At 41.7% G+C, this 25,356-nt stretch overlaps 1 protein-coding gene across 1 annotated transcript in view; it reads right to left on the bottom strand.

Annotated features, from left to right (window-relative positions):
* Positions 1-25,356, bottom strand: part of rttn (rotatin) — a 422,229-nt gene that overhangs the window by 28,386 nt on the left and 368,487 nt on the right. Inside the window, exons 49-50 of the mRNA XM_070888469.1 lie at positions 12,644-12,976; positions 2,186-2,524 (exon numbers count right to left, since the gene is read on the bottom strand). Coding sequence (XP_070744570.1) covers positions 2,186-2,524; positions 12,644-12,976 — 672 coding nt within the window. The remainder of the gene's footprint in view (positions 1-2,185; positions 2,525-12,643; positions 12,977-25,356) is intronic.

Here is a 25,356-nt window from a genome sequence, read left to right as displayed (position 1 = left end):
GATGCATCCTCAAAAACTTCCAGAAGATTTGTTAAGCACGATTTCCCTTTCATAAATCCATGCTGACTTGGACCGATGCTGTCACTGCTTTCCAAATGCGCTGCTATTACATCTTTAATAATTGATTCCAACATTTTCCCCACCACCGATGTCAGGCTGACTTGTCTATAAGTCCCTGTTTTCTCTCTCTCTCCCTTTTTTAAAAAGTGGGGTTACATTAGCTATCCTCCAATCCATAGGAACTGATCCAGAGTCTATAGCATATTGGAAAATGACCACCAATGCATCCACTATTTCTAGGGCCACTTCCTTAAGTACTCTGGGATGCAGACTATCTGGTCCTGGGGATTTATCGGCCTTCAATCCCATCAATTTCCCCAACACAATTTGCTGACTAATAAGGATTTCCTTTAGTTCCTCCTTCTCGCTGGACCCTCGGTCCCCTAGTATTTCCGGAAGGTTATTTGTGTCTTCCTTCGTGAAGACAGAACCAAAGTATTTGTTCAATTGGTCTGCCATTTCTTTGTTCCCCATTATGAATTCATCTGATTCTGACTGCAAGGGACCTAGCTTACTCTCATATTCTATTTTCCCCCTCCTAATTAAATCTTCCACTGCTGAGTTCTATATTTCTCCCAGTCCTCAGGTTTGCTGCATTTTTTGGCCAATTTATATGCCTCTTCTTTGGATTTAACACTATCCTTAATTTCCGTTGTAAGCCAAGGTGAGCCACCTTCCCCGTTTTATTTTTATGCCAGACAGGGATGTACAATGATTGAAGTTCATTCATGTGATCTTTAAATGTCTGCCATTGCCTATCCACCGTCAACCCTTTAAGTATCATTTGTCAGTCTATCCTAGCCAAATCACGTCTCATCCCGTCGAAGCTACATTTCTTTAAGTTCAGGACTCTAGTCTCTGAATTAACTGTGTCACTCTCCATCTAATTGAAGAATTCTACCATATTATGGTCACTCTTCCCCAAGGGGCCTCGCACAAGATTGCTAATTAATCCTCTCTGTGCAATGCCCCTGGTTGTGACACTGGCTCGTCTTTTGGCTCCCACCTGATCTGCAGTGCTCTGTAGGGTGCCATGCTGGGAACGCCTTTGAAAGCGGGCGGTCCGAGCTGTAACGGTTGCAGTGAGGCAAGTAATGTCTGCCGCAGATAAGTGTGATCAATTTTTTTCGCGATTTATTTTGTGGTGGCGTGAGTTGTACATTGGAAATGTTTTTGGTGGGTTTTTTCAGGTTTTTTCTCTCCCAGGCCTCTCTTAGAGCGCTCCGAAGCCGGCTGTTCAGCTCGGGATTTTCGCATGCTGAGCCAGCCTAACACCCTAAAAGAGATGTGCAATGCCTCTCTTAGCGCTCTGCCCCACACCCGGGGCTCAGCTGCCCAATTTTGCTGATTGAGGCGCAAACTGTTGCCGGACGCAAACTTTACCGCCATTATCGCCCTGAAATAAGCAAAGCCGAAGATCCAGCCCACAAATGTGTGTCTCAGCACCTCTCATACTGGTTTTTTGTAGTATGGAAAGACTTGTGCACTCATACTAGTTGTGGAAAGTATGAGGTTTCAATAAAGACCTGATCCTGCATTGCTACAGCTCAGTGTGTATGTGCAATCTGACAGTTAAAGTAACGAAACGCAAAAGAACAAGAAAGTAGTCCAACAACCTCCAAAGGTAAAAATTCAGACTATCCATCCATTCTCATGCCTCCACCATTCAACCCAGGCTGACCCCAGCAGCACAGGGATCTTCATGCTCCATGGGGTATTTGATCATCTTTGTCTGTACTTAACCGTTAACCTTCAATCTTATTCCACCTAACCACTAATGTGTGTGGGGGGGGGGGGTGGAAAATCTTCTATCATCTCTCGTCTCACTTGAGACAATTTAATGTTAATCTTCTGTCCTCTGGTTCTGAATTCATAGTCCAAGTTAAATGATGTGATTATATCTCTATGCCTCTCAGCATTGAAAAAATCTGGCTCACATCTTTCATCATTCTTCTTTTCTCTAATGAAAACGAATTCAGTACTATGGGGATCTTTTGTAAATTAGGGACGGAAACCAAATTAGGCTCTGGAAGCATCCTTGCCACGGAGGAGATAGAGAAAGGTAAAAAAGATTACAATATAGGATAAAAATAGAGTCAATTATATAAGCGCATTATTATCTTACCTCCTTCCTCACCAACATCAAAGACTTTGGTCCAGTTTCCCTTACTCGTGGCAACGTGACAGTGATACATTCCCACATCGTTTGTCGTCATGTTCTGTATGGTCAGACTGATGTTGTCAAAGGGCAAGTAGTTGAATTGGATTCTTCCTCTGTAGTCATAGCCAATGATTATTTGTGAATGTATGATGTTAACGATCATGTTTATTTCTTCTTCAGTCACCCGTTTCCATGTCACCTGTGCATCATTGTTCCGATTCGAATGCCCGCAGAATAAGGTCACATTGTTCCCCGGCACGAATTGCACCCGAGTGTCTGCTGCCCGAATTTTGGAAAACTTGGCTTTAAAAATATTTAAAGACAACAATTAACACAACATAATTTGGTGACAATGTCATTGTGTTCAAGTACTCAGTGAGCTTGAAGTGAGCAAGAGGGTTTTAGTTTATCACACCCAAACTGTGGTTAATAGTGGTTTAACATGGAAACATAGAAACGTAGAAAATAGGTGCAGGAGTAAGCCATTCGGCCCTTCGAGCCTGCACCACCATTCAATAAGATCATGGCTGATCATCACCTCAGTACCACTTTCCTACTTTTTCTCCATACCCCTTGATCCCTTTAGCCATAAGGGCCATATCTAACTCCCTCTTGAATATATCCAACGAACTGGCATCAACAACTCTCTGCGGTGGAGAATTCCACAGGTTAACAACTCTCTGAGCGAAGAAGTTTCTCCTCATCTCGGTCCTAAATGGCTTACCCCTTATCCTTAGACTGTATCCCCTGGTTCTGGACTTCACCAACATTGGGAACATTCTTCCTGCATCTAACTGTCCAGTCCCATCAGTATTTTATATGTTTCTATGATATCCCCTGTCATTCTTCTAAACTCCAGTGAATACAGGCCCAGTCGATCCAGTCTCTCCTCATATGTCAGTCCTGCCATCCCGGGATTGAGTCTGGTGAACCTTCGCTGCACTCCATCAATAGCAAAAACGTCCTTCCTCAGATTAGGAGACCAAAACTGAACACAATATTCCAGGTGAGGCCTCACCAAGGCCCTGTACAACTGCAGTAAGAGCTCCCTATTCCTATACTCAAATCCCCTAGTTATGAAGGCCAACATGCCATTTGCCTTCTTCACCAGCTGCTGTACCTGCATGTCAACTTTCAACGACTGATGAACCATGACACCCAGGTTTCATTGCACCTCCCCTTTTCCTAATCTGCCACCATTCAGATAACATTCCACCTTTGTGTTTTTGCCACCAAAGTGGATAACCTCACATTTATCCACATTATACTGCATCTGCCATGCAATTGCCCACTCATCTAACCTGTCCAAAACACCCTGCAACCTCTTAGCATCCTCCTCACAGCTCACACCGCCACCCAGCTTAGTGTCATCTGCAAACTTGGAGATATTACACTCAATTCCTTCATCTAAATCATTGATGTATATTGTAAGTAGCTGGGGTCCCAGCACTGAGCCCTGCAGCACCCCAGTAGTCACTGCCTGCCATTTTGAAAAGGACCCGTTTATCCCGACTCTCTGCTTCCTGTCTGCCAACCAGTTCTCTATCCACGTCAGTACATTACCCCCAATACCATGTGCTTTAATTTTGCACACCAATCTCTTGTGTGTCCTTGTCAAAAGCCTTTTGAAAATCCAACTACACCACATCCACTGGTTCTCCCCTGTCCACTCTACTAGTTACATCCTCAAAAAATTCTAGAAGATTTGTCAAGCATGATTTCCCTTTCATAAATCCATGCTGACTTGGACCGATCCTGTCACTGCTTTCCAAATGCTCTGTTACTTCATCTTTAATAATTGATTCCAACATTTTCCCCACCACTGATGTCAGGCTAACCGGTCTATAATTACCCGTTTTTTTTCTCCCTCCTTTTTTCTCCCTCCGGTCCATAGGAACTGATCCAGAGTCGATAGACTGCTGGAAAATGATTACCAATGCATCCACTATTTCTAGGGCCACTTCCTTAAGTACTCTGGGATGCAGACTATCAGGCCCTGGGGATTTATCAGCCTTCAATCCCATCAATTTCTCTAACACAATTTCCTGACTAATAAGGATTTCCTTCAGTTCCTCCTTCTCCCTCGACCCTCTGTCCCCTAGTTTTTCCGAAAGGTTATTTGCGTCTTCCTTCGTGAAGACGGAACCAAAGTATTTGTTCAATTGGTCTGCCATTTCTTTGTTCCCCATTATAAATTCACCTGATTCTGTATGCAAGGTACCCAAGTTTGTCTCCATTAATCTTTTTCTGTTCACATATCTATAGAAGCTTTTGCAGTCAGTTTTTATGTTCCCAGCAAGCTTCCTCTCATACTTTATTTTCCCCCTCCTAGTTAAACCGTTAGTCCTCCTCAGCTGAATTCTAAATTTCTCCCAGTCCTCAGGTTTGCTGGTTTTTCTGGCCAATTTATTTGCCTCTTCCTTGGATTTAACACTGTTAGCCTTGTTAATTTCCCTTGTTAGCCACGGTTGAGCCACCTTCCCCATTTCATTTTTACTCCAGACAGGGATCTGTATCCTTGGATTTGAATATATGACAGATATTTTCCATTGGAGAACAGGAATCAAATGGAAGAGAGTCTGAAAGCGCACAGATTCGGCACCTGTGGGCACCAACAGGCAAGTTCAATCATTTTCAGCCAGTGACATGCTCCATTATTCCCCATTGACATCACTAACTTGCCAATTGTTGTCAATTAACGAGAAAGAGTGAAAACCATTTTGGTATTTCCAATGGCTCATCCGCCACAACTACTTATTGGTTCTGCATCAAGGTTACAGTAACACCACATATCGATGATTATATTAATAATAATTGTCTCAATAGACAGCATTGCAGGTAATTTACTCAACAAACGTGTAGTAAGAAGCCCAGTCTTTCAAACCTTCACTGATCTCTCCTTCCACTGAAAGAAGAAGCATTTGTGATTACTATTGACCGTTGGTACCTGTTAGACTAGCCTTCTCTTTTACTTTGAAAGCTCTGAGTATTTTTCTGTAAACATATGTTTTATCAAATAGAAAGCCTCATCACCTGCAATACTGGAAAGACGGATTTCAAGTCCAATTTAAATTTCTATAATTTTTGATGGTAAATATCTTTAACTGAACTTTGCTCAGGTATCTCCTGATCCACTGCCGTAACTTCAGTGGGAGATAGGCTAGACCCCCTCCACCCAGATAAAATCATCCATTTATGCCATTTCTCCTAAATTCTCCTGATGTTTCACCATAACTTCAGGGGGGCTGGGGGAACACCACTGAAATTCTACCCTCATACTTTACACACAATCGTGTCGCATATTTGTTTTCAAAGATCATTCTTTACAGGGGGCATAGATTTAAAGTAATTGGTAGGAGGTTTCGAGGGGATTTGAGGGGAAACTTTTTCACCCAGAGGATGGTGGGGGTCTGGAACTCACTGCCTGAAACCCTCATAGCATTTAAAGGGTATTGGATGTGCACTTGAATTGCCGTAACCCACAGGGCTATGGACCAAGGGCTGGAAAGTAGGATTAGGCTGGATAGCTCCTTGTCAGCCGGCATGGACACAATGTACGCAAATGGTCTCCTTCCGTGCTGTAAATTTCTATGATTCTACGATTTACATCTCACAGACATATACATACATCTATGGAATATTTGTGTGTCTATAGATGATTTCACCTTCCCCTCGACATGTTTGTCCACTTTCTTATTTGCTGCTTATTTGATCCCCTGTCACATCTTTCCAGTTAGTTTAATTCATGCTTCCCACTACTTACTACAGCAACAATGTAAATTCATATATTGGTCGACCATTCAAGACGTTGCACATGGGATGTCATCTGCAGATGAAGCAGGGTTAGAGGATGGACAATTACTGGACCAAGGCACAGAGACGTATTTCAGTTCCCCATTTTAAAGTTATATAGTCTGTGTTTATTTTTGTATAATATTTTGTTTTGATATCATAATTTTTTGGTTAAATAGCAAAAATAACAGCAATTTGGGGAGCAGAAAAGTAGAGTTGGTTGGAGTGTAGGAGTTTCTCAGTAGTACAGGCCGAGGAACTGGTTGATGCAAAACTGAGGCATTACAGTGTTACTACTGCCATTATACTGTGACAAGCTTTCATGGGCAATTTGCATTATCAACTTATAGCTCGAAAGTACGCATGGACGTAAGAGTTCTTTAAGATATAGTTATTACTTACTTCGCCAGTTGTCTGCGCTCCTCAAATTCTGCCCTCTTCAGCATTCCTGATTATAACTGCTCACACATCAGTGGCTGTGTCTTCTGTTGCCTTGGCCCTAAGCTCTGGAACTCCCTCCTTAAACTTCTCCACCTCTCTACCTCTCTTTCCTCCTTGAAAACTCTCCTTAAAACCTACCTCTTTGACCAAGCTTTTGGTCATCTGCCGTAATGTCTTATGTGGCTCAGTGTCAAATTTACCTGTTTTGTCTTATAACACTGCTGTAAAGCACCTTGGGACGTTTAAGGCGCTATATAAATACAAGTTGTTGTTGTTGTTGATGATCATGATTACATTTTATATGGCTTTATCTCCCGTGCACTATTGTATTGCATCTGTTAACAAGCACACATCAACTGTCTGCTATATTTTAGCCCGTTTAAAATGAACGATTAAAGCCTGTGTCACAACAAGTATTTATATAGCACCTTTAACATAGTAAAGTGTCCCAAGGCGCTTCACAAGAGTGTTATAACACAAAAATTTGACACCAAGCCACATAAGGAGAAATTAGGGCAGATGAACAAAAGCTTGGTCAAAGGGGTATGTTTTAAGGAGCGTCTTAAAGGAGGAAAGAGAGGCAGAGAGGTTTAGGGAGGGAGTTCTATGGCTTTGGGCCCGGCAGCTGAAGGCACGGCCACCAATGGTTGAGCGATTATAATCAGGGATGCTCAAGAGGGCAGAATTAGAAGAACGCAGACATCTCGGGGGGTTGTGGGGCTGGAGGAGATTACAGAGATCGGAAGGGGCTAGACCATGGAGGGATTTGAAAACACGGATACACATTTGAAAACACAGTCAGAAATTTATGAAAACATGTTAATGGACAGTGTTAGGAATTGGATGGAATGAAATCTTTGCTTCCAACATCCGTAATGCTTCACTTCTTTACAAATGATCTACAAAATCATTTCATGCAACCGCTGCACAGTAAAATATCTTAATCGTGTGAAACCATGGTGATTCAATAAAGAGTGACGAACAAATAACTAATGCCAAACCACAAGTGACTTTAGCCAGGAACAACTGCTGCCTCTGGTTTTGAGTGATAACTGGCTTATATATTGTGCGCCTGAAACTAGGAGAAGGGGAAATACATTAAAATGGATGGAGAAGACATTTTGGAGGCTATTGGACTGAGCTTTACACTGCTGAAGAGAATCAATAACATGCTGGAGAAATAAACAATCCAAATTTGTATTGAAAGGGACAATGGGATTATCATAAGTATTGATCCCTGTGGAGTAGACCATACCAATTACTTTCTGCAGAATATGTTACATTTTCCATTATTTTAAGCAGAATGAAACACTCAGAAGTCAGCCTGACACAACTCGGTAGATTCATTAAGTAGTCAAACTCTATTTATAAATAAAACAATGGAAGTTAAATAGCTGCCAAGAATGTGTTCTAACACAATGGGCCCAAGTTTCCACAAGAAAAAAAAACGGGCGCCCCTCCGAGCTGGGCGCCCGTTTTTCGCGCCTAGAACGGCGCCTAAAAAAATCCTCGGTATTCTCCACCTACTTACAGGTCCTCTGGCCCTTGGCGCAGTCAGCACGAGCTGTGGGGGGGCGGAGCCAGGTCCCGGCGATGAAAACAGTGCCGGGACCTCTGCACATGCGCGCTACAGTCGGCACGCAAGTGCAGTAGCTCCAGGCGCCGAACTGTGTGGGAGGGGCCCGAAGCACGCAGCCCCTAGCCCTGGCCGAATGGCCTCGCTGGGGCTCCTCCCACGGCCAGCTCCTGCTCCCCGCCTGACCAGACCCGACACTCGCTCTCCCCCCCCCGCCCCCCGCCCCGAGACCCGACACCCGCTCCCCCCCCCCGACTGACCCGACCTGCGCTCCTGTTCCCCGACCCGACGCCCCCCCTCTCTCTCTCCCTCCCTCCCTCTCTCCTCCTCTCCCTCCCTCCCTCCCTCCCTCCCTCTCTCCCTCTCTCCCTCTCTCCCTCTCTCTCTCTCTCTCTCTCTCTCTCTCTCTCTCTCTCTCTCTCTCTCTCTCTCTCTCTCTCTCTCTCTCTCTCTCTCTCTCTCTCTCTCTCTCTCTCTCTCTCTCTCTCTCTCTCTCTCTCTCTCTCTCTCTCTCTCTCTCTCTCTCTCTCTCTCTCCCTCCCTCCCTCCCTCCCTCCCTCCCTCCCTCCCTCCCTCCCTCCCTCCCTCCCTCCCTCCCTCCCTCCCGCTCAGCGGCACTACCGGCTGCAGAATTCTCCCTGGCTGAAGCACTTTCACACAGGTAGGAAGATGGTTTATTTAATCTTTTCGTGGCTTATAAATGTTTATTCAGGTTGGATTTATTTGTATAATATTTGTAGAAGTATAAATAAGGATTTATTGTCGAATTTAATGAGTTCCCTTCCCCTCCACCCCCCCACCTCGTTCTGGACGCCTAATTTATAACCTGCGCCTGATTTTTTAATGTGTAGAACAGGCTTTTTCAGTTCTACAAAAATCTTCACTGGCTCCATTCTACTTTAGTTTGGAGTACATTTTCACTGTGGAAACTTTCAAATCAGGCGTCAGTGGCCGGACACGCCCCCTTTTGAAGAAAAAATTCTGTTCTAAACTAGAACTGTTCTACCTGACTAGAACTGCAGAAAACAAAATGTGGAGAATTGCGATTTCTAAAATAGTCCGTTCTCCACCAGTTGCTCCTAAAAATCAGGCGCGAATCATGTGGAAACTTGGGCCCAATAACTCAAATCAGGAACTAAAACTAACAGGCATACAGGAATTGGTCTTCTCAGCTACTTGACGGTGGAGGTCATTACAGCTTCGTCCTGCCCTCACTCAACATTCACACTTACTCATTTCCTAATTTGGGTTCATTTCAAATGAACTCTGGTTCATTTTTCAGCTCCTGAGTCCAAGAGTGTTGAGTTGCAATGCACCAACCGGCACCTTGGCTGAGATCAGAATGAGACAAGGAATATGCTCAGCACTACATTGTAATACACTTTAAGAGTGTTGTATTTAGTCATTAAAAAGTAACATACATATAATTTCTGACCACTTGCATGTTACAGGCTTCATCATCTCAGAGACATCCTCTTAGTTAAGTTATAATATCCAGTACAGTTGTGCTATTTCCCAGTGCAGCAGTGTAAACTAACTTAAAAGGGAGGTCTGTGATAAAATTAAGGCAAACAATGCCAAAGTAAGTGGTATGGAATATAGCAAGTGTAGTGGAAAGGTGAACGGGGTGATTAGAAGGGCTTATAAGGACTATGAAAAAAGGTGAGAACATATTAGAAAAGGAAATGGAAAGCAGGTTTTAAAAAGTGAAAGCATGTTTAAAGCGAGGGCAATAGCGCTCAGGGATAAAGAAGGGTATCTATTTGGGGATGGTATTTCAGAGATTTTATAAGTGATAAGGGGAGTGAAAATGTAGGTGCAAAAGAGGGGTCTATGGGACAACTGTTAGAGATAATGGTAGAAAAGAAACTGGTCCAAAAATAAATGAGTTAAACTCAAGCTGATGGCACACAACCCAGGTGGCTGAAAGAAGTCAGAGGAGATAGCAGAGGTTCTGGCCACTATTTTTCAACCCTCTTTAAATATGCAAATTGTACCATGGCACTGAAGAGTAACTTACACAATGTTTCTGGTCCAGAGGAGAGAGGAGGATAAACAGACCAGTTAATCTGATGTCAGTTGCGGGATTGAGCATTTAGAAATGCATGGGCTAATCAGGGACAGCCAGCGTGGATTTGTTAAAGGCAAGTCATGATTGACAAATTTAATAACAACAACAACTTGTATTTATATAGTGCCTTTAATGTAGTGAAATGCCCCAAGGCACTTCACAGGAGTATTATGAGATTTTTTTAAATGACACCAAGCCACATAAGGACAAATTAGGGCAGGTGACCAAAAGCTTGGTCAAAGAGGTAGGTTTTAAGGAGTGTCTTAAAGGAGGAAACAGAAGCAGAGAGGTTTAGGCAGGGAGTTTCAAAGCTTGGGGCCCAGGCTACAGAAGTTGTAATATATATAGCTCCATCCAGTGGACTACTGTGGCATTGCAGCCATTGCTGTTTACAACAATAACGACGGAACAAGTCACGTGACTGGCTTCCTGAAGTTATCAGCCATCTTAAAGCTTGTGCGTTTGTGATGTCATACTGAAAACATAACATTTGGTGACAAGAATGGGATAATCGGATAACCTAGCTGAAATTTTTGTTGGTGGATGATTTATCCATCTGACAGAGAGACTTTGAGAGCTTCTCTGTTTTGATTAACAGCTAAAAATCCAAGGTAAATTACAAGCACACTTGGCTGAACTGCCAGAGTCCAGATGGCCGCACCTATGGGAATAATAGGGTGCTTGGGAGAGTTTCAATGCAACCGTGAAAGTTTTGGAGTGTATGTGGAGTGGCTAGAAATGTTTTTCACCGCAAATAATATAATCAAAGTCCCCAATGATGAAAACCATAATTGGGTGGTGTTGGAAAGACATCGGGCTATTTTCTTAACTGAAGCAGGGCCCGAGGTGTATGAAACCCTGAAAAACTTGCTTGTGCCTGTCAAGTCAAAGGATACATCATGTAAGCAGATTCTAACTAAGTTGGATTAGCACAACAGTCTTGAGCCCCTGGAAATGAAGGCACGGCCACCAATGGTTGAGCGATTATAATCAGGGATGTTCAAGAGGGAAGAATTAGAGGAACGCAGACATCTCGGCGGGTTGTGGGGCTGGAGGAGATTATGGAGATAGGGAGCGGTGAGGTCATGGAGGGATTTGAAAACAAGGTTGTGAATTTTGAAATCGAGGTGTTGCTTAACCGGAAGCCAATGTAGGTCAGCGAGCGGGACTTGGTGCGAGTTAGGACACGGGCAACCGAGTTTTGGATCAGCTCTAGTTTACGTAGGGTAGAATGTGGGAGGCCAACCAGGAGTGCGTTGGAGTAGTCAAATCGAGAGGTAACAAAGGTATGGATGAGGGTTTCAGCAGCAGATGAGCTGAGGCAGGGGCAGAGACAGGCGATGTAACAGAGGTAGATATAGAGTGTTTTGAAGAGGCAACTGATTGCATATATAAAGAGAATGCAGTAGATGGAGTGTATATGAATTTTCATAAGGCCTTTGATAAGGTGCCTCTATAGAAACTTGGTATAAGAGGAAATGTAGCAGTAGTGATAGAATGTTGGCGAATGAACAAGAACCAAAGAGTTAGGGCTAATGAACATTGCATGGATGAAGAAGGGTTGGAAGTGGTGGCTTCATATTTGTTCTTGGTTTACAGATGGTTTGGACTCAATTATAGATATCACAAATGACATTTGCTAATGAGATGGAGGTATGGGATTTGACCAGCAGTGAGGAGGACTTTAAAATACTTCATGGAAATAGAGACAGGTTAAAGGTATGAACATGTAGGTGGATGATTCAAATTAATTTGAATATATGCGAGACAATACATTTTGAGAGGTGAAACAAAAAATGAGAGCATACACTGATCAAAAAGACACTGAAGAGTGTGGCTGTACAGACATCCCTTGGGGTTTAAATACATAATTTCCTGAAAGTGCAAGTGCAGCTAGATAAAACGCTAAAAATGGCCAACCGTATTTTCAGTTTTGTAAATAGGAGCATAGACCACCAGAATAAATGTAATGATAAATTTGTACAAAATATGGTTAAGCCACAGATAGAGTACTGCATGCAGTTTTGTGCATCCCTTCACAGAAAGGAAACCAAAGCCACAAGAGTGTACAGCGTGGAATGATACCAGGATGGGGAACTGACAGTTCTGAGGAGAGACTTGAGAGACAGGAAACATTTTCACTGGAGCTACGAAGGCTAAGAGGAGATTAAGTTGAGGTTTTTAAAATTATGAAGGGTGTTGATAGAATGAATAGAGAAAGTCTATCTGCTCAGTTAAGAGGGGTCATCAATTTAAAATTGTTAGTGAGTGAGTAAGGAGAAAGATTAAAAAAAAAAAAATCCTTAAACCGAGGGTTGTTAGAGCATAGAAGGTTTTGCCAAAGGGAATGGTTGAGTCACAGACCATTGCAACTTTTCAGGGATGATTGGATAAATATTTGAAGCAGTTGAAGGAATGGGGAGAGAGCTGGGCAGTGGAATTAGTTTTGGGTTGCTCAAGCAAAGAATTGGCACAGACATGATGGACCAAATAGTTCCGTTCAGTGCTGTAAACTCGTTTGGTCCTGTAGTTTCTCTCTTACCTGGGTTCATTATTGCAAATTGTTTCAGCAATATCCCATCAGGAAAAGTGTTCATGGAACATTGATAGATGCCTTCACCTGCAGCTGTTGCATTCAACATAATATCTCCACTGGTGGATGATGAGATAAATGTAAGGCTTTGGTTGTATGGAAAGAAAATGTGCTCTCCGAGGTTGGGGTTATACACAGCAATTTGGTGCTTCACACCATCAACGTGCTTCAACCAGGAAATCTGGGTCATTCTGCTCCTCTGAGGGTATGCACATCTCAGCATGACTACATCCCGGAGCTTAACTGCAGAGTCCACATTCTGGTATCCCTCACAAGTCATATCTGAAATATCAAGATTTTAGATGTTTACTGCAGGAAAGCTACAAAGCATAGTATTCATAATACATGCTACACAATGTCATTATTGAGCATTACCAGGTCAGATGTATCATGGGCAAGAGGCAGAGTTATGGTTTTCTACTCCATTTCAAAGGGTGCCTCATAGGAACATAGGAATCGTTAGACTTAAACAGGCCAAGCTGCATCTAGTTCACCTTCTACCATCCTGGTAGTCATTTATACAATAATAATCATAGCAATCATTTTTAACCAATCAACAGACTCAGAAATGACACCAGGAAAACCCCAGTATTGGAGAGCTTTGGGAACCATAGATCCAAAGTTACCTGTTCCTCCAAAGTCTGGTACACTTACTAGATGTCATGTCTCAAATTACTCATACTGTATACCGAATCCCAAAATGTTACTTGCTGAAAGAAATTGATCTAATTTGCATTTGAATGAATCAATACTAACTGCTTTCACCATCTTCCTCGGGAATCTGTTCCATATATTGGCCCCTCGCTCATTGGAATATTGTTTCCGCAGATTACTGCTGAATTTTACCTCCTTCAAGCGCAGACTGTGTTCTCTGGTTCTACTGTTCTGGATGAGGTGACACAGCTTGTCAAGGTCTACATTATCTAGTCAAATAATTTTCCGCAAATTTTTTTTTTTTCCCTACCACAGCATTTGAAATTTTCCGAGTAAGGTTGCCAATTAGAACCAAACTACCTGTACTTTTGCGCTGCTCACCCATACTCATAGGGCAAGGATTGAGTGTCATTTCAACATTACATAGAATTACATATTAGGTCACTGACAGCCAACAGAGGAGAGTTTCAACCCACTTTCATTGGCTAAACTCAAACCTAGATTATACTGGTAGAAGGGCAATGTGCTAACCCACTCGACCATCAGGTTACCCATGTCCAAGCTTCTGTTTAAAATCTAAACCTTATAATTAATTTTTTAACTTACGCACAAGTACTGAGAAGGACATAACATTAAACCTATTCTAAGAAAAAACAGAACTGATTTTTCCTTATTTCCTCATTCATATCAACTGTTGTACAAAGTTTACAATGACATGATGTCAATATATACATGTCTGTCACTGTACTTTACACCACAGGCCAGTGTTTCTGAGTCAGAACAGAAGAGGGGGAAAAACACAAGCAAAGAGAAAGAAGACGACCATTGATGGTTAGCTGCAAATTGCAGCAAAGAGGAAATGTGACCACAAAAGGAGGGTGAGAAATGTTTTCAACAAGACAGGAAGTTTCTTTGAAATAACTAAAGATTTCTTTGAAATAACAGAAACTATGACTGAGTGTCAAAAAGTTATTTACTGTTCTCTATGTAAGTAGTTTAATTACTGTAATTGACAATAGTATATAGGCTGCACATTTTGAAAAGGTCTTATAATCAGTATCAATTGTTGTTTGTGGGAGCTTCTTGTGCACAAATTGGCGACTGCATTTCCTACATTACAACAGTGACTACACTTCAAAAAATACTTCATTGGCTGTAAAGTGCTTTGGGATGTCTGGTGGTCATGAAAGGTGCTGAATAAATGCAAGTCTTTCTTTCTTTCTTAAATTACATCCATGGTGCCTGGAATTCTGTGGCACCTCAAAGCCAAATTCTGCAGCAAGCACAAAGCAAATTCTGCGGCAAGAGGTTGCCATTTCTGTGGCACACGACCAAGCTGTCTACACTTCATTTATATCTTAAGAAATGTGTGGCGCCAGCCACTTTTCAATTTTACAAAAAGTCACTAGTTTAGAGAACAGCACCTGAAATATAAACTCCTAGTCTCTGATGAGGACAGCGAGCACGACAACAGACGCTGAAGCCAAAGCAGAGACTACAGCTTCCAGCAAGCAGCATAGCAGAAAACAGAGACCCGGAGCAGCCAGAGAGACCCTGCCCCTCCTTCCCCACCCCGCTACAGCAGACCCAACAGCCAGCGCACCAGAGCTACCCACCAGCCCAAGCCCACAGCCAGCCAGTCACACCGGCAGCCAATCAGCCATACCCACAATGCCAGCCACCAGTCGGAATGACTGGCAGAAGGGGAGGTGTAATCAAGATCTCCAGATTATAAGAACATAAGAAATAGGAGAAGGAGTAGGCCATTTGGCCCTTCGAGCCTGCTCCGCCATTCAATAAGATCATGGTTGATCTGATCTTGGCTTCAACTCCATTTCCCTGCCCTCTCCCCACAACCTTTGACTCCCTTATTGTTCAAAAATCTGTCCATCTCCACCTTAAATATATTCAATAACCTAGTCTCCACAGCTCTCTGGGGTAGAGAATTCCAAAGATCACGACCCTCAGAGAAGAAAATCTTCCTCATTTCCCTTTCAAATGGGCGACCCATTATTCTGAAACTATGCCCCCTAGTTCTAGATTCCCCCACGAGGGGAAACATCCTCTCTGCATCCAACCTGTCAAGCCCCTCACAATCTCACGTTGCAATATGGGAGCAGCAGCAATGGGGATCATCACCAACTTCTGAAATGAGAGAAATACAAGATGAACTGTTAGCTATTACAGTAAACCTCTTGATTAACGCAGAAGTGGCACTGAGAGTCTGAGACTTTACATTAACTAAAGAGATTCGCAGTAAAAGTTGCCTGCATGTCTCGCGTTTCGCTCTCATTCCTCATTCTCACGTCTCTATTATTTTACCAGTTGCACAGCAGGGGGAAAAATTCTGGTTGTTTGAGTCTTGGGCCAGTGGGAACAGAGAGGAGGGCAGTTTTGCACTCGTGGCACTAAAAATCGAGGAGGAGGCCAGAGGAACGTTGAGCTAGCAAGAGTGGGAACAGGCCATGGCAGCAATAGGACTCCTGGGCCAGTGAGAGCTGCAAAGAAGGGACTACAGTACCATTGGGCCAGCAGGAATCGCAGTAACAGAGAACAGGAGCAGACACTGGAAGGTAGTTACAGAACTGGGACAGCAGTAACAGTAGGGGCGAGGATATAGATCCTGCCTGGAGGTCTCAAGATTGGGCAGAAAGGAGACTGGTGTCAGCAAAATTATTAAAACAGAAAGAAAAACGACAGTTTGAAATATTGGCCCAGAAATCACGGCCTCCTGGGTCCATACGGAGTGTGTACAGACCCCGGAAGCCATCGCAAAAGCCGGTTTTCAGTGCCCAATGCGCATGCGCTGAAAACCGGCTTTTCCGATCTGTCAAGCACCAGCTTGACAGATCCTCCGCATATCAGGAGCAAGGACATTTGCAAGGGCAAGATTGCAGTATTTACCCATATCTTGCCCAGTAAATATCCTCAGAACTCTTAAGGCGCAAGAGTTTTAAAATATACAAAAACATAAAATTAAATTAAAAAAACATTTTATTGTTAAAAGCCCTGCCCACTACAGTAAGTTTATTTTAAACCATAATTAAAAAAACTTATTAACTTTAATTTCAATTAATTTTAATTATGTGAGGTGTGTTTTTTAATTTTTATTATGTTTGCTTAGTGTGTTTGTTTTTTTTTCCTCATTAATAGCAATAAGAACTCGTCGATACGGAGTTCTCATTGCTATTAATGAGAATCTGTGGAATACTGTACATGATTGGCTGAGCAGTCACATACGACTGCACCTTCTGCGTGGGCACCTCGAGGACAGGAGCCCGCTTCATAGCGCGGGAAGAGAAGGCCTCCCCACCGGAATCCCACGCTCCTCCGGTACCACCAGGTAAATTCATAAAAATTCTCCGGTCGGAGGCGTTCATCCGAAAGAAGCCTCTGATCGGAATTTCAGGGCCATTATAAAGCAGCTTGCCACCAGCGATGGGAGACCTACTATTGCACGATAAGGACACAAAACATTTTCAATGGTATCTGGTGTTGCAGGGAGAATTACAGGTCAGTGATCAGATGAACATTGGAAATTTTATTAGCATGAAGGGAAACATAACAGATAAACAGTAACAACTATCTAAGGGAATTTTAACATGGGGGTGGGGGTTAGAAATTGGTCGGCATAACAATGTAGCAGTGGGACATTTGTACAGGCATTGGTCCTACTGCTAAATTCATAGGGCCCTATTTTTAGGCCCCTTAAATAAGTCAATTAAGGGTCGAATGCCGGTTGAAGGACCCCATTGAGAAATGAGTCAGCAATGAATAACGGGCGTTTTCCACGCTCAGGATTCTTCAGTGGCTCCCGTGATCGCCAGCAATGAACAAGGTGAAATATTTTTTTTCTGCCGATCTATGTAATCTCCCTATCCAATTCAAACACCAAAGCAGAGGTCAATAAAAGGTGGGCAGGATGACAACAGTAACACAACGCAGCTCTTCCACAACAAAAGGTAGATTGGATAGTCTCTAAATGCACTGGTCCAACTGCTCCCCACCTCATCCCCCAATCCTCAAATGCATTAGACTTCACTGGTTATATTACATGATTCCAACAGACTCATTTCAATGTATGTTGCTGAAAATACCATGTGCATAATATGTGCAACAACTGCACGTAAAGTAGTCTGAAACGGCCAAGTTAATCAAAAGTTGCTGGCCCAGAAATTCTGTAGGGGTTCCTCTGATCTGCCGCTGAATTAATGTGGAGAGATCAGTGGAAACTCCAAGGAATTTCATGACCAGGAATCTCCATTCAATATTCATGGAAATTTACCTTATAGTTGCTATGAACCTGTGACATAATCTGTGATGGGGATCAAGGCTTTGGGAGGTGGACTGTATGCTAATAAAGATATAATAGTGCTAGCAGCACCAATCTTAGCTGCATTACTCACAACTCAATCTCTTTTATAATGTTGCTTGTTGTGAAGGTCAAATCATTTTTAATAACCACTTTAAAAAAAAAAATACTACTAGTGACAAATTTCACTCCTGCTGCTGTCGTGGTTTATGGATTTCTGTAATCTGGTTTCAGTGACATTTCGTTTTACAGAAATTGAAAGAAGTGTAAAATAAGGAAAGATATTTTGGTGATACAATGTACAGACTTACCACAGAGCAACTATTTCTCTTTTGATAATTACTTCAATGAATACTTGGCCATATTGTTATATTTATCTATTCATATTCCTAATAAATGTTTGAAATAATTTCATTGGTAAAAGAAATCCTGATTTTCATAGAGAACTAGCACATTTTTCTTGCCTTACTGTTGCCCTGCAGGAAGTTGATCCATTTATAGCCGATGTTAGTAACATGAATGTGATAGCAGAGTTCGTGAGCTCTCAGGAGTCAACCACTCGTCAGTGAATTCTTCAGAATACTGCTCCAGTTGTAATTGAATCAAGGCTAAAAACAGGGGCAAATTTCACCATTTAAAGGGACACTCTCATGCCAGTGGAGGGGAAGGATGGTAACAATTTAAAAAACATTGTAACTGGATTCCAATAGCAATGGAGTTAGCCATGATTTAGTGGAGACAGCAGGTTACATAGAATTAAATAGAATTTACAGCACAGAAACAGACCATTTTGCCCAACTGGTCCATGCCGACATTTTGCTCCACACGAACTTACTCCCATCCTATTTCACCTATCAGCATATCTTGCTAATCCTTTCTCCCTCAAGTACTTATCTAATTTCCCCTTAAATGCATCTATGCTATTGACCTGAACTATTCCTTGTGGTAGTGATTTCTGCATTCTAACCACCCTCTGGGTAAATAGGTCACTTCTGAATTCATTATTGGATTTATTAGTGACTGTCTTATATTTATGTCCCTGAGTTGTGGATGTCCCCATAAGTTATGAGATCAAAAAAGCTACGACTGAAGAGTTTACACAGTGCACTCTTCACAGAGAAGCTTCTATACTTGGAAACGTTGGAAAAACAATACTTCCCTCTCTACATGTTTATAATTTATTTTATTTTTGCTATCTCCTTTAGTGTCAAGGGCACAAGGCTGGCAGCCTGCCAGCTTCTAGATTTTGCCAATGTAGGCCTTCATCTGCCCAGGAGACCTTGCTTGTAGATAGCCGGGATGACTCATCCTTTGATTACCTTTCTTCCCCGGTGGAATAGTACCTGGCATTCGAATGGTATCTTCTGTTGGTGAACTGAGGTTAGAAACTTGCTAGGTACAGAGGAACTGTGGGAATGGCCCCAATATGTCTTGACACTGTGCTGGTCTTCAAAAATACTGAAAGGATGCAGTGAACTGCAAGTGGGTATAAGAACGTACGTACATTTATATGGCACCATTCAAGATCTCAGGACATCCCAAAGTGTTTTACAGCCAATAAAGTACATTTGAAGTGTAGTCACTGTTGCGATGTAGGAGAGGCGGCGGCCAATTTATGAAAGGCAAGGTATTTCTAGCTTTGTAGCAAGAGTTCTCTGGCTAATGCACCGCTAAAAAAATGATATGCTCAGCAATAGTTCGCATCACATTGTACAACAAATGTATTCAAAAGGGGCAATTACATTTGAATAGCATCTGAATAAAGCAATAAATTCTATACAGTTCTACTATTTCTACCTTCCACTGTATTTAATGTTATTTCAACTGACATTCCTTTCTTTTTTTCCTGATTGCTGTTCCAGGCAAAGCTCCCTACAAACTGGCCTTAATCGACAATCGCTACGCAGTGGACTTCAGACATTTCTCAGCCTTGTTTTTGCTGCTAGTTCCTAGATGGGACATGCGCATTCTTTTCCTAAGTGGAGACAGGTTTTTGACAGATTTTTATAGCCACAATTGTCTTTGTTGGAAATGTTACTTGCGATTGACCTGTGGGTCAGCACAAAATCCACAAGCATTTCTCAGGCTGGTGAAAAATGTAATATCTCAGTGTTTTTTTGCCACATTTCCTTAAAATTCTTGAAATTCTGCCATTTCTTTATCTGCTATTGTCAGAATTTTAAAAGAAATGAAAGACATAAAACCTTTTTGGCCTTAATTGATCAAAGGAGGGTCAAGCGATCAGCTGTGGCTCAGTGGGTAGCACACTTGCCCGAGTCAGAAGGTTGCGAGTTCAAGCCCCACTCCAGGGACTTGAGCACAAAAATCTAGGCTGACACTCTGAGGGGGTGCTGCACTGTCGGAGGTGTCGTCTTTTGGATGAGACATTAAACCGAGGCCCCATCTTCTCTCTTAGGTAGACATAAAAGATCCCATGGCACTATTTTGAAGAGCAGGGGAGTCCAATATTTATCCCTCAATCAAAAAAAATGCAGATTATCTGGTCATTATCACATTGCTATTTCTGAGAGTTTGTTGTGCGCAAATTGGCTGCCGCGTTTCCTACATTACAGCCGTGACTACACTCTAAAAAGAATTTCACTGGCTGTAAAGCGCTTTGAGATGTGTGGTGGTTGTGAAAGGCGCTATATGAATGCAAGCCCTTCTTTCTTATAAAGGACTCTGAAGGATTGACTGTGACTTTATAAGAGACTGCTGCCTATAATGGATTTGATAATTAATTGAAGCTATGTCATAAAATGCATATGTAACTTGATGAATCATTACTATTCATAGGGAAATAATACCTTTCGCATCAAAACATCTGAAACGTGTTTACATAATTGTTTTTTTTGCACATCAAACAAGCTTCTATAACTATAAATGGTGCATTAAAGGGAAGGCTAGATAAATACTTGAGGGAGAAAGGGTTGGAGGAGATGTAGATAGGGTGAGATGAAGTAGCTTGTGAGAAGGCCCGTGTGGAGCATAAACAATGGCCTATTTCTGTGCTATAAATACTATGTAATAGTGTGTATGTATTACTATGAAAGCCTTGAAATTATGCTATGAGAATATTACTGTAGATATATTTAACACGAATGAAATTCCTTCATCCACTATTTTAATAGAAGCGTTAACCCATTTATTTTAATGCCCCATTAAAATAGAAAGTAGCATTCAGAAAGACTTGGATTATGTACAAAAGAATTGTGTGTGAATGTAATGGACGTTTGCACACCAATATTCATACATCAAGACCAAAGTATCCACACAATGTAATGTAAGATTAGTTATCCTGATACTTAAAAGCTAGCAGCAGGGAAACTTAAACATTAAAATAGTTTCTGACAAGAAAATATGTCAACTCTGCAAGGGGTACTAAACCCACCAATAAACTCATAAGCACTCCAACAATACAAAACATTGATGTATGAGACAGGAATTAAGTACTTCCCTTGTTCAGTAATCACATGATAAGTAGAAAAAAATCACGTCACACCCTTCAGGTTGACCTGTTGACCCTTCAAACTACTCTGAGCACAGCTGCCTGTTTTATGCCCCACCTTTTATTTATTTATCTTAATTTTGAGGTTTAGGCTCACTCCTTAAAGGGGCACTGTCTTCACCAGAAGTCAAAACTGTTTTTAATGGGAGAGGGAGAAGAGGAAGGATTGTATATCTTTTATCATCATCGCGATGCCACATGCAAGTGATATGGTAATGCATTTCTGTGCATTATGCATATCTTGCCTTACAAACAAACATAAAATTATTTGCCATGAATAAAAAAAGAAAAAGAAAGACTTGTATTTATATAGCGCCTTTCATGACCATCAGATGTCCCAAAGTGCTTTATAGCCAATGAAATACTTTGTTTTTGAAGTGTAGTCACTTGTAATGTAAGAGGCAGTGTGCTTTTATGATATCTTCATATTTTCTCTATACTGCATTCTGTTGCTGTCTCTCCAGCATGCAACACCTGCACGCACACAGCGGGATCCTAACTGGGTTCTTTCCAAGGTGCATCAAACATAGGTACCGAACACTCACACTTGGAGCGAGCATCAGCTTCTTTTCAATGAACATTCATGTGATTCGTTCGGCCCCTTTAATACTCACCGATTTGGGGATTTCAAATCATCCCACAAAACCCTGTGTGATACATTACTTCTGAGCATGTGCGATCATTATTTTATTATTGCACACTGTGTTGATTTTAACAGTGTACACAGAATATTCAGACCGAGATTTTCAGTTTTGGGTGAAATCGGCTATCAGGGCGCAAATTACCCTCAAAATTGTGCTAGTTATGCAAAGTGAATTTTTTTGCTCAAGTTTAGACTCAAACACATTTGCATATCGGCGAACATAAAATCTTCCATGAACCAGCGCAATCGGGCAGAGTTTTACAATGTAATTATTTTTTACTTTTGCTTTAAAAAGTATTCCTTGATGCATTTAAGAGTGGTAATCTGGTGCAGTTTTATTAATACAGCTGAAAATGTGTTTAATCACCGAAAATAAGCATTTTAATCAGAGTGTCGAGTCCATCACTTGTGAGTCATCAAAGGCAGTCCCTCAGAATCGAGGAAGACTTGCTTCCATTCCTAAAGTGAGCTCTTTGGTGGCTGAATAGTCCAACACGAGAGCCACAGACCCTGTCACAGGTGGGACAGATATTTGTCGGGGGAAGTGGGGGGTGGCACTGATTTACCACATACTCCTTCCGCTGCCTGCACCTGACCTCTTCGCGCTCGCAGCGTTGAGATTCGAAGAGCTCAATGCCCTCCCAGATGCATCAAGGGCAGTCTTCGGCCAGTGTCTCCCAGGTGTCAGTGGTGATGTCGCCACTTCGCCAGGGAGGCTTTGAGGCACTTGTGAGTAACCCAATTTTAAATAACAAGAAATGACTTTAAAAACAATTAAACCATTTCCTGGTGCATATTAATGTGTCTATTCGTGCCCTTGTGCCTAAAAAAACACTGCTTAGTTTTAAGAGCCTCTTTGAAGACCCGAAAATGGGTAAAATTAGCGGAAACTCGCCATGAAAAATAATTTGATCTGGGGGCGTGGCCAGTTTTGTGGAAGCCAGCCCCATGTTTTTTAAACCAGCGCAAAAGATCACAGAAACTTGATTTGCGCTGGATGTTACTTGCCCTTGAAATTCCTTGATCGTTTGCTGGTTTGGCCGACTTCGGACAAATTGCGCTTAAAAACCAGCACAGCCTAGCGGAAACTCTACCCCTCAATTTCTAACTTGAATTGATAACTTGCATCTGTTCCATTTTGGATTGCTGAATATGAACCAGAAGGTCTAAAGAAAATGAGGTTATCTGAGCTCTTTCTCCCTCCAAAACATCACTGACATCTTTGTAAAGTTTGGATCCTGTTGATAAATTATTTTCATATTTTTAACAAATAAACTATGAATTTCTTTTTTTGGTAGCACACCCTTTGTGCTTGTTCATTTGATAAAGATCATCCAGAGTCAAATAGGGTCCCAAAAATGGAAATGAGGATATTATCTACCATGCTGACAAAATATATAATCGAAAGTGTAAACAGCGCAGTGAAGGAGAAGGGAAGAAAGAAAATCAGCATTTTTATACTTAGTCCAATGGATAAATCAGGAGTCACAGTTTTAATGTCTGTAGCTATATAGAAAGAAGAAATTGTTTTTATAAAACACCTTTCATAACCTGAGAACATCTCAAAGTGCTTTACAGCCAGTTAAGTACTTTTTTGAAGTGTAATCACTGCTGTAATGCAGAGAAATCTGGAGAACGACAGTAATTTACACTGGATGTGAGCCTGAATTCCAGTCCAGTGCATCACCATCATGTAACACAACTAAAGCTTTATTTTTAAAAAATAGTTGCAATACAGGGAGATAAAGGCAGTGGAAAACAAGAGGATAATCTTTTGCCTGTGATTTCCAAAAACGATAATAATGGCTATATATCCCTTGAAGTTCAGATTAATCTGGCATTATTATTGACATTTATTCAATCATAATGGGAAGATTCAACTCTGAAACTAAAAGTGAACGTTTGATTTTAAAGCTGAAAACTTAGTGATTTAGTAATGTCTAGATTCGCAAATATTGTTTGCACTATTCTCGTTAATTGACCAGCTACCTCCAACATAGCCCAGGGTAGCAAATCTGTCTCACTTTAAAGGGGAACATTACATAGGATATACAACACAGAAACAAGCCATTTGGCCCAACCAATCCATGCTGGCATTTATGCTCCACTCGAGCCTCCTCCCATCTTTCCTCATCTAAATCTATCAGCATAACCCTCTATTCCCTTCTCCCTCAGATGCTTGTCTAGCCTTCCCTTAAATGTATTTATACTATTTGCTTCAGCCACTCCCTGTGGTAGCGAGTTCCACATACTCACCACTCTCGGGTTAAAGAAGTTGCTTCTGAATTCCCTATTGGATTTCGAAAGTAAAAGTGTTTGGCAAACATAGTTTGCTACTGAACATGATACAAATTACATTGCGGCTCATTGCTTCACTTGTACTTGGCACCACCAAGACAGAATGATCGAAATTATTTCTCGCTCTTCTTCCTGCCCAAGTGAAATAAAAAGTGAGGTTGGCAAAGATTAATGAAGAGAGTGGCCCTATGAATAAAATGCTCAGGAATAGAACAATACTTAAGTTTGAGCTGTGGTTGGCCGCTTTCGAGGTTGCAAATATTTTATTTAAATTGATAAAGCAAGAAGTAGGGAGGGCAGCCAGCAGAACTACAAGATGGAAATATGGGGTTAGATAGACATTGTGGAGTTGTGCTTGATTACCTTTTGGGATCTAGGATTACTTATGTAACACTCTAGAGTCTATAGTCTGTGAAAGGATCTGGCTTGATGTTTCGAATGATCATTCCTCATTCAAAGCTTTCTGGTATGTTTTAAATATGTGGTAATAGGAGTAAACTACATAAACTTAAGGTCATCCAAAACTTGGCTGCTCATGTCCTAACTCGCACTAACTCCCGTTCATCCATCACTCCTGTGCTCACTGACCTACATTGGCTCCCAGCTAAGCAGCACCGTGATTTTAAAATTCACATCTTGGTTTTCAAATCCCTGCATGGCCTCACCCTTCACTATCTCTGTAATCTCCTCCAGCCTCACACCCCTCTCCGAGATATCTGCGCACCTCCAATTCTGGCCTCTTGAGCATCCGAGTTTAATCGCTCAACCATTGGTCTTCAAGGCCCTAAGCTCTGGAATTCCCTCCCTAATCCTCTCTTTCCTCCTTTAAGATGCTCCTTAAAACCTACCTCTTTGGCCAAGCTTTTGGTCACCTGCCCTAATTTCTCCTTGTGTGGCTCGGTGTCAAACCTTTTGTCTTATAATACTCCTGTGAATCGCTTTGGGACATTTTACTACATTAAAGGCACAATATAATTACAATTTATTGTTCTATGTTTATGAAGTGTTGGGTTCAAGATTATTCCAGCTGTATATTTATATATATATATATATATATATGTTGTTAATGCAGCCTATGTAGAATTGTCTTAAAAGGAAATTTAATTGAAAGCTAGACATTACGCTACTTTAGGCTGCTGTTGCACTAAAACTGTTGCACCAAAATGAAGTGGTTTCATATGCATTGGTGTGAAACTGGCAGATTGACTTGCAATCCAGGTGAACAAGTCCACAACGGAGCACATTAG

This window comes from Pristiophorus japonicus, chromosome 1 (genome assembly GCF_044704955.1).
Source record: "Pristiophorus japonicus isolate sPriJap1 chromosome 1, sPriJap1.hap1, whole genome shotgun sequence".
Taxonomy (NCBI): domain Eukaryota; kingdom Metazoa; phylum Chordata; class Chondrichthyes; family Pristiophoridae; genus Pristiophorus; species Pristiophorus japonicus.
This window is presented reverse-complemented; position numbering and strand designations above follow the sequence as displayed.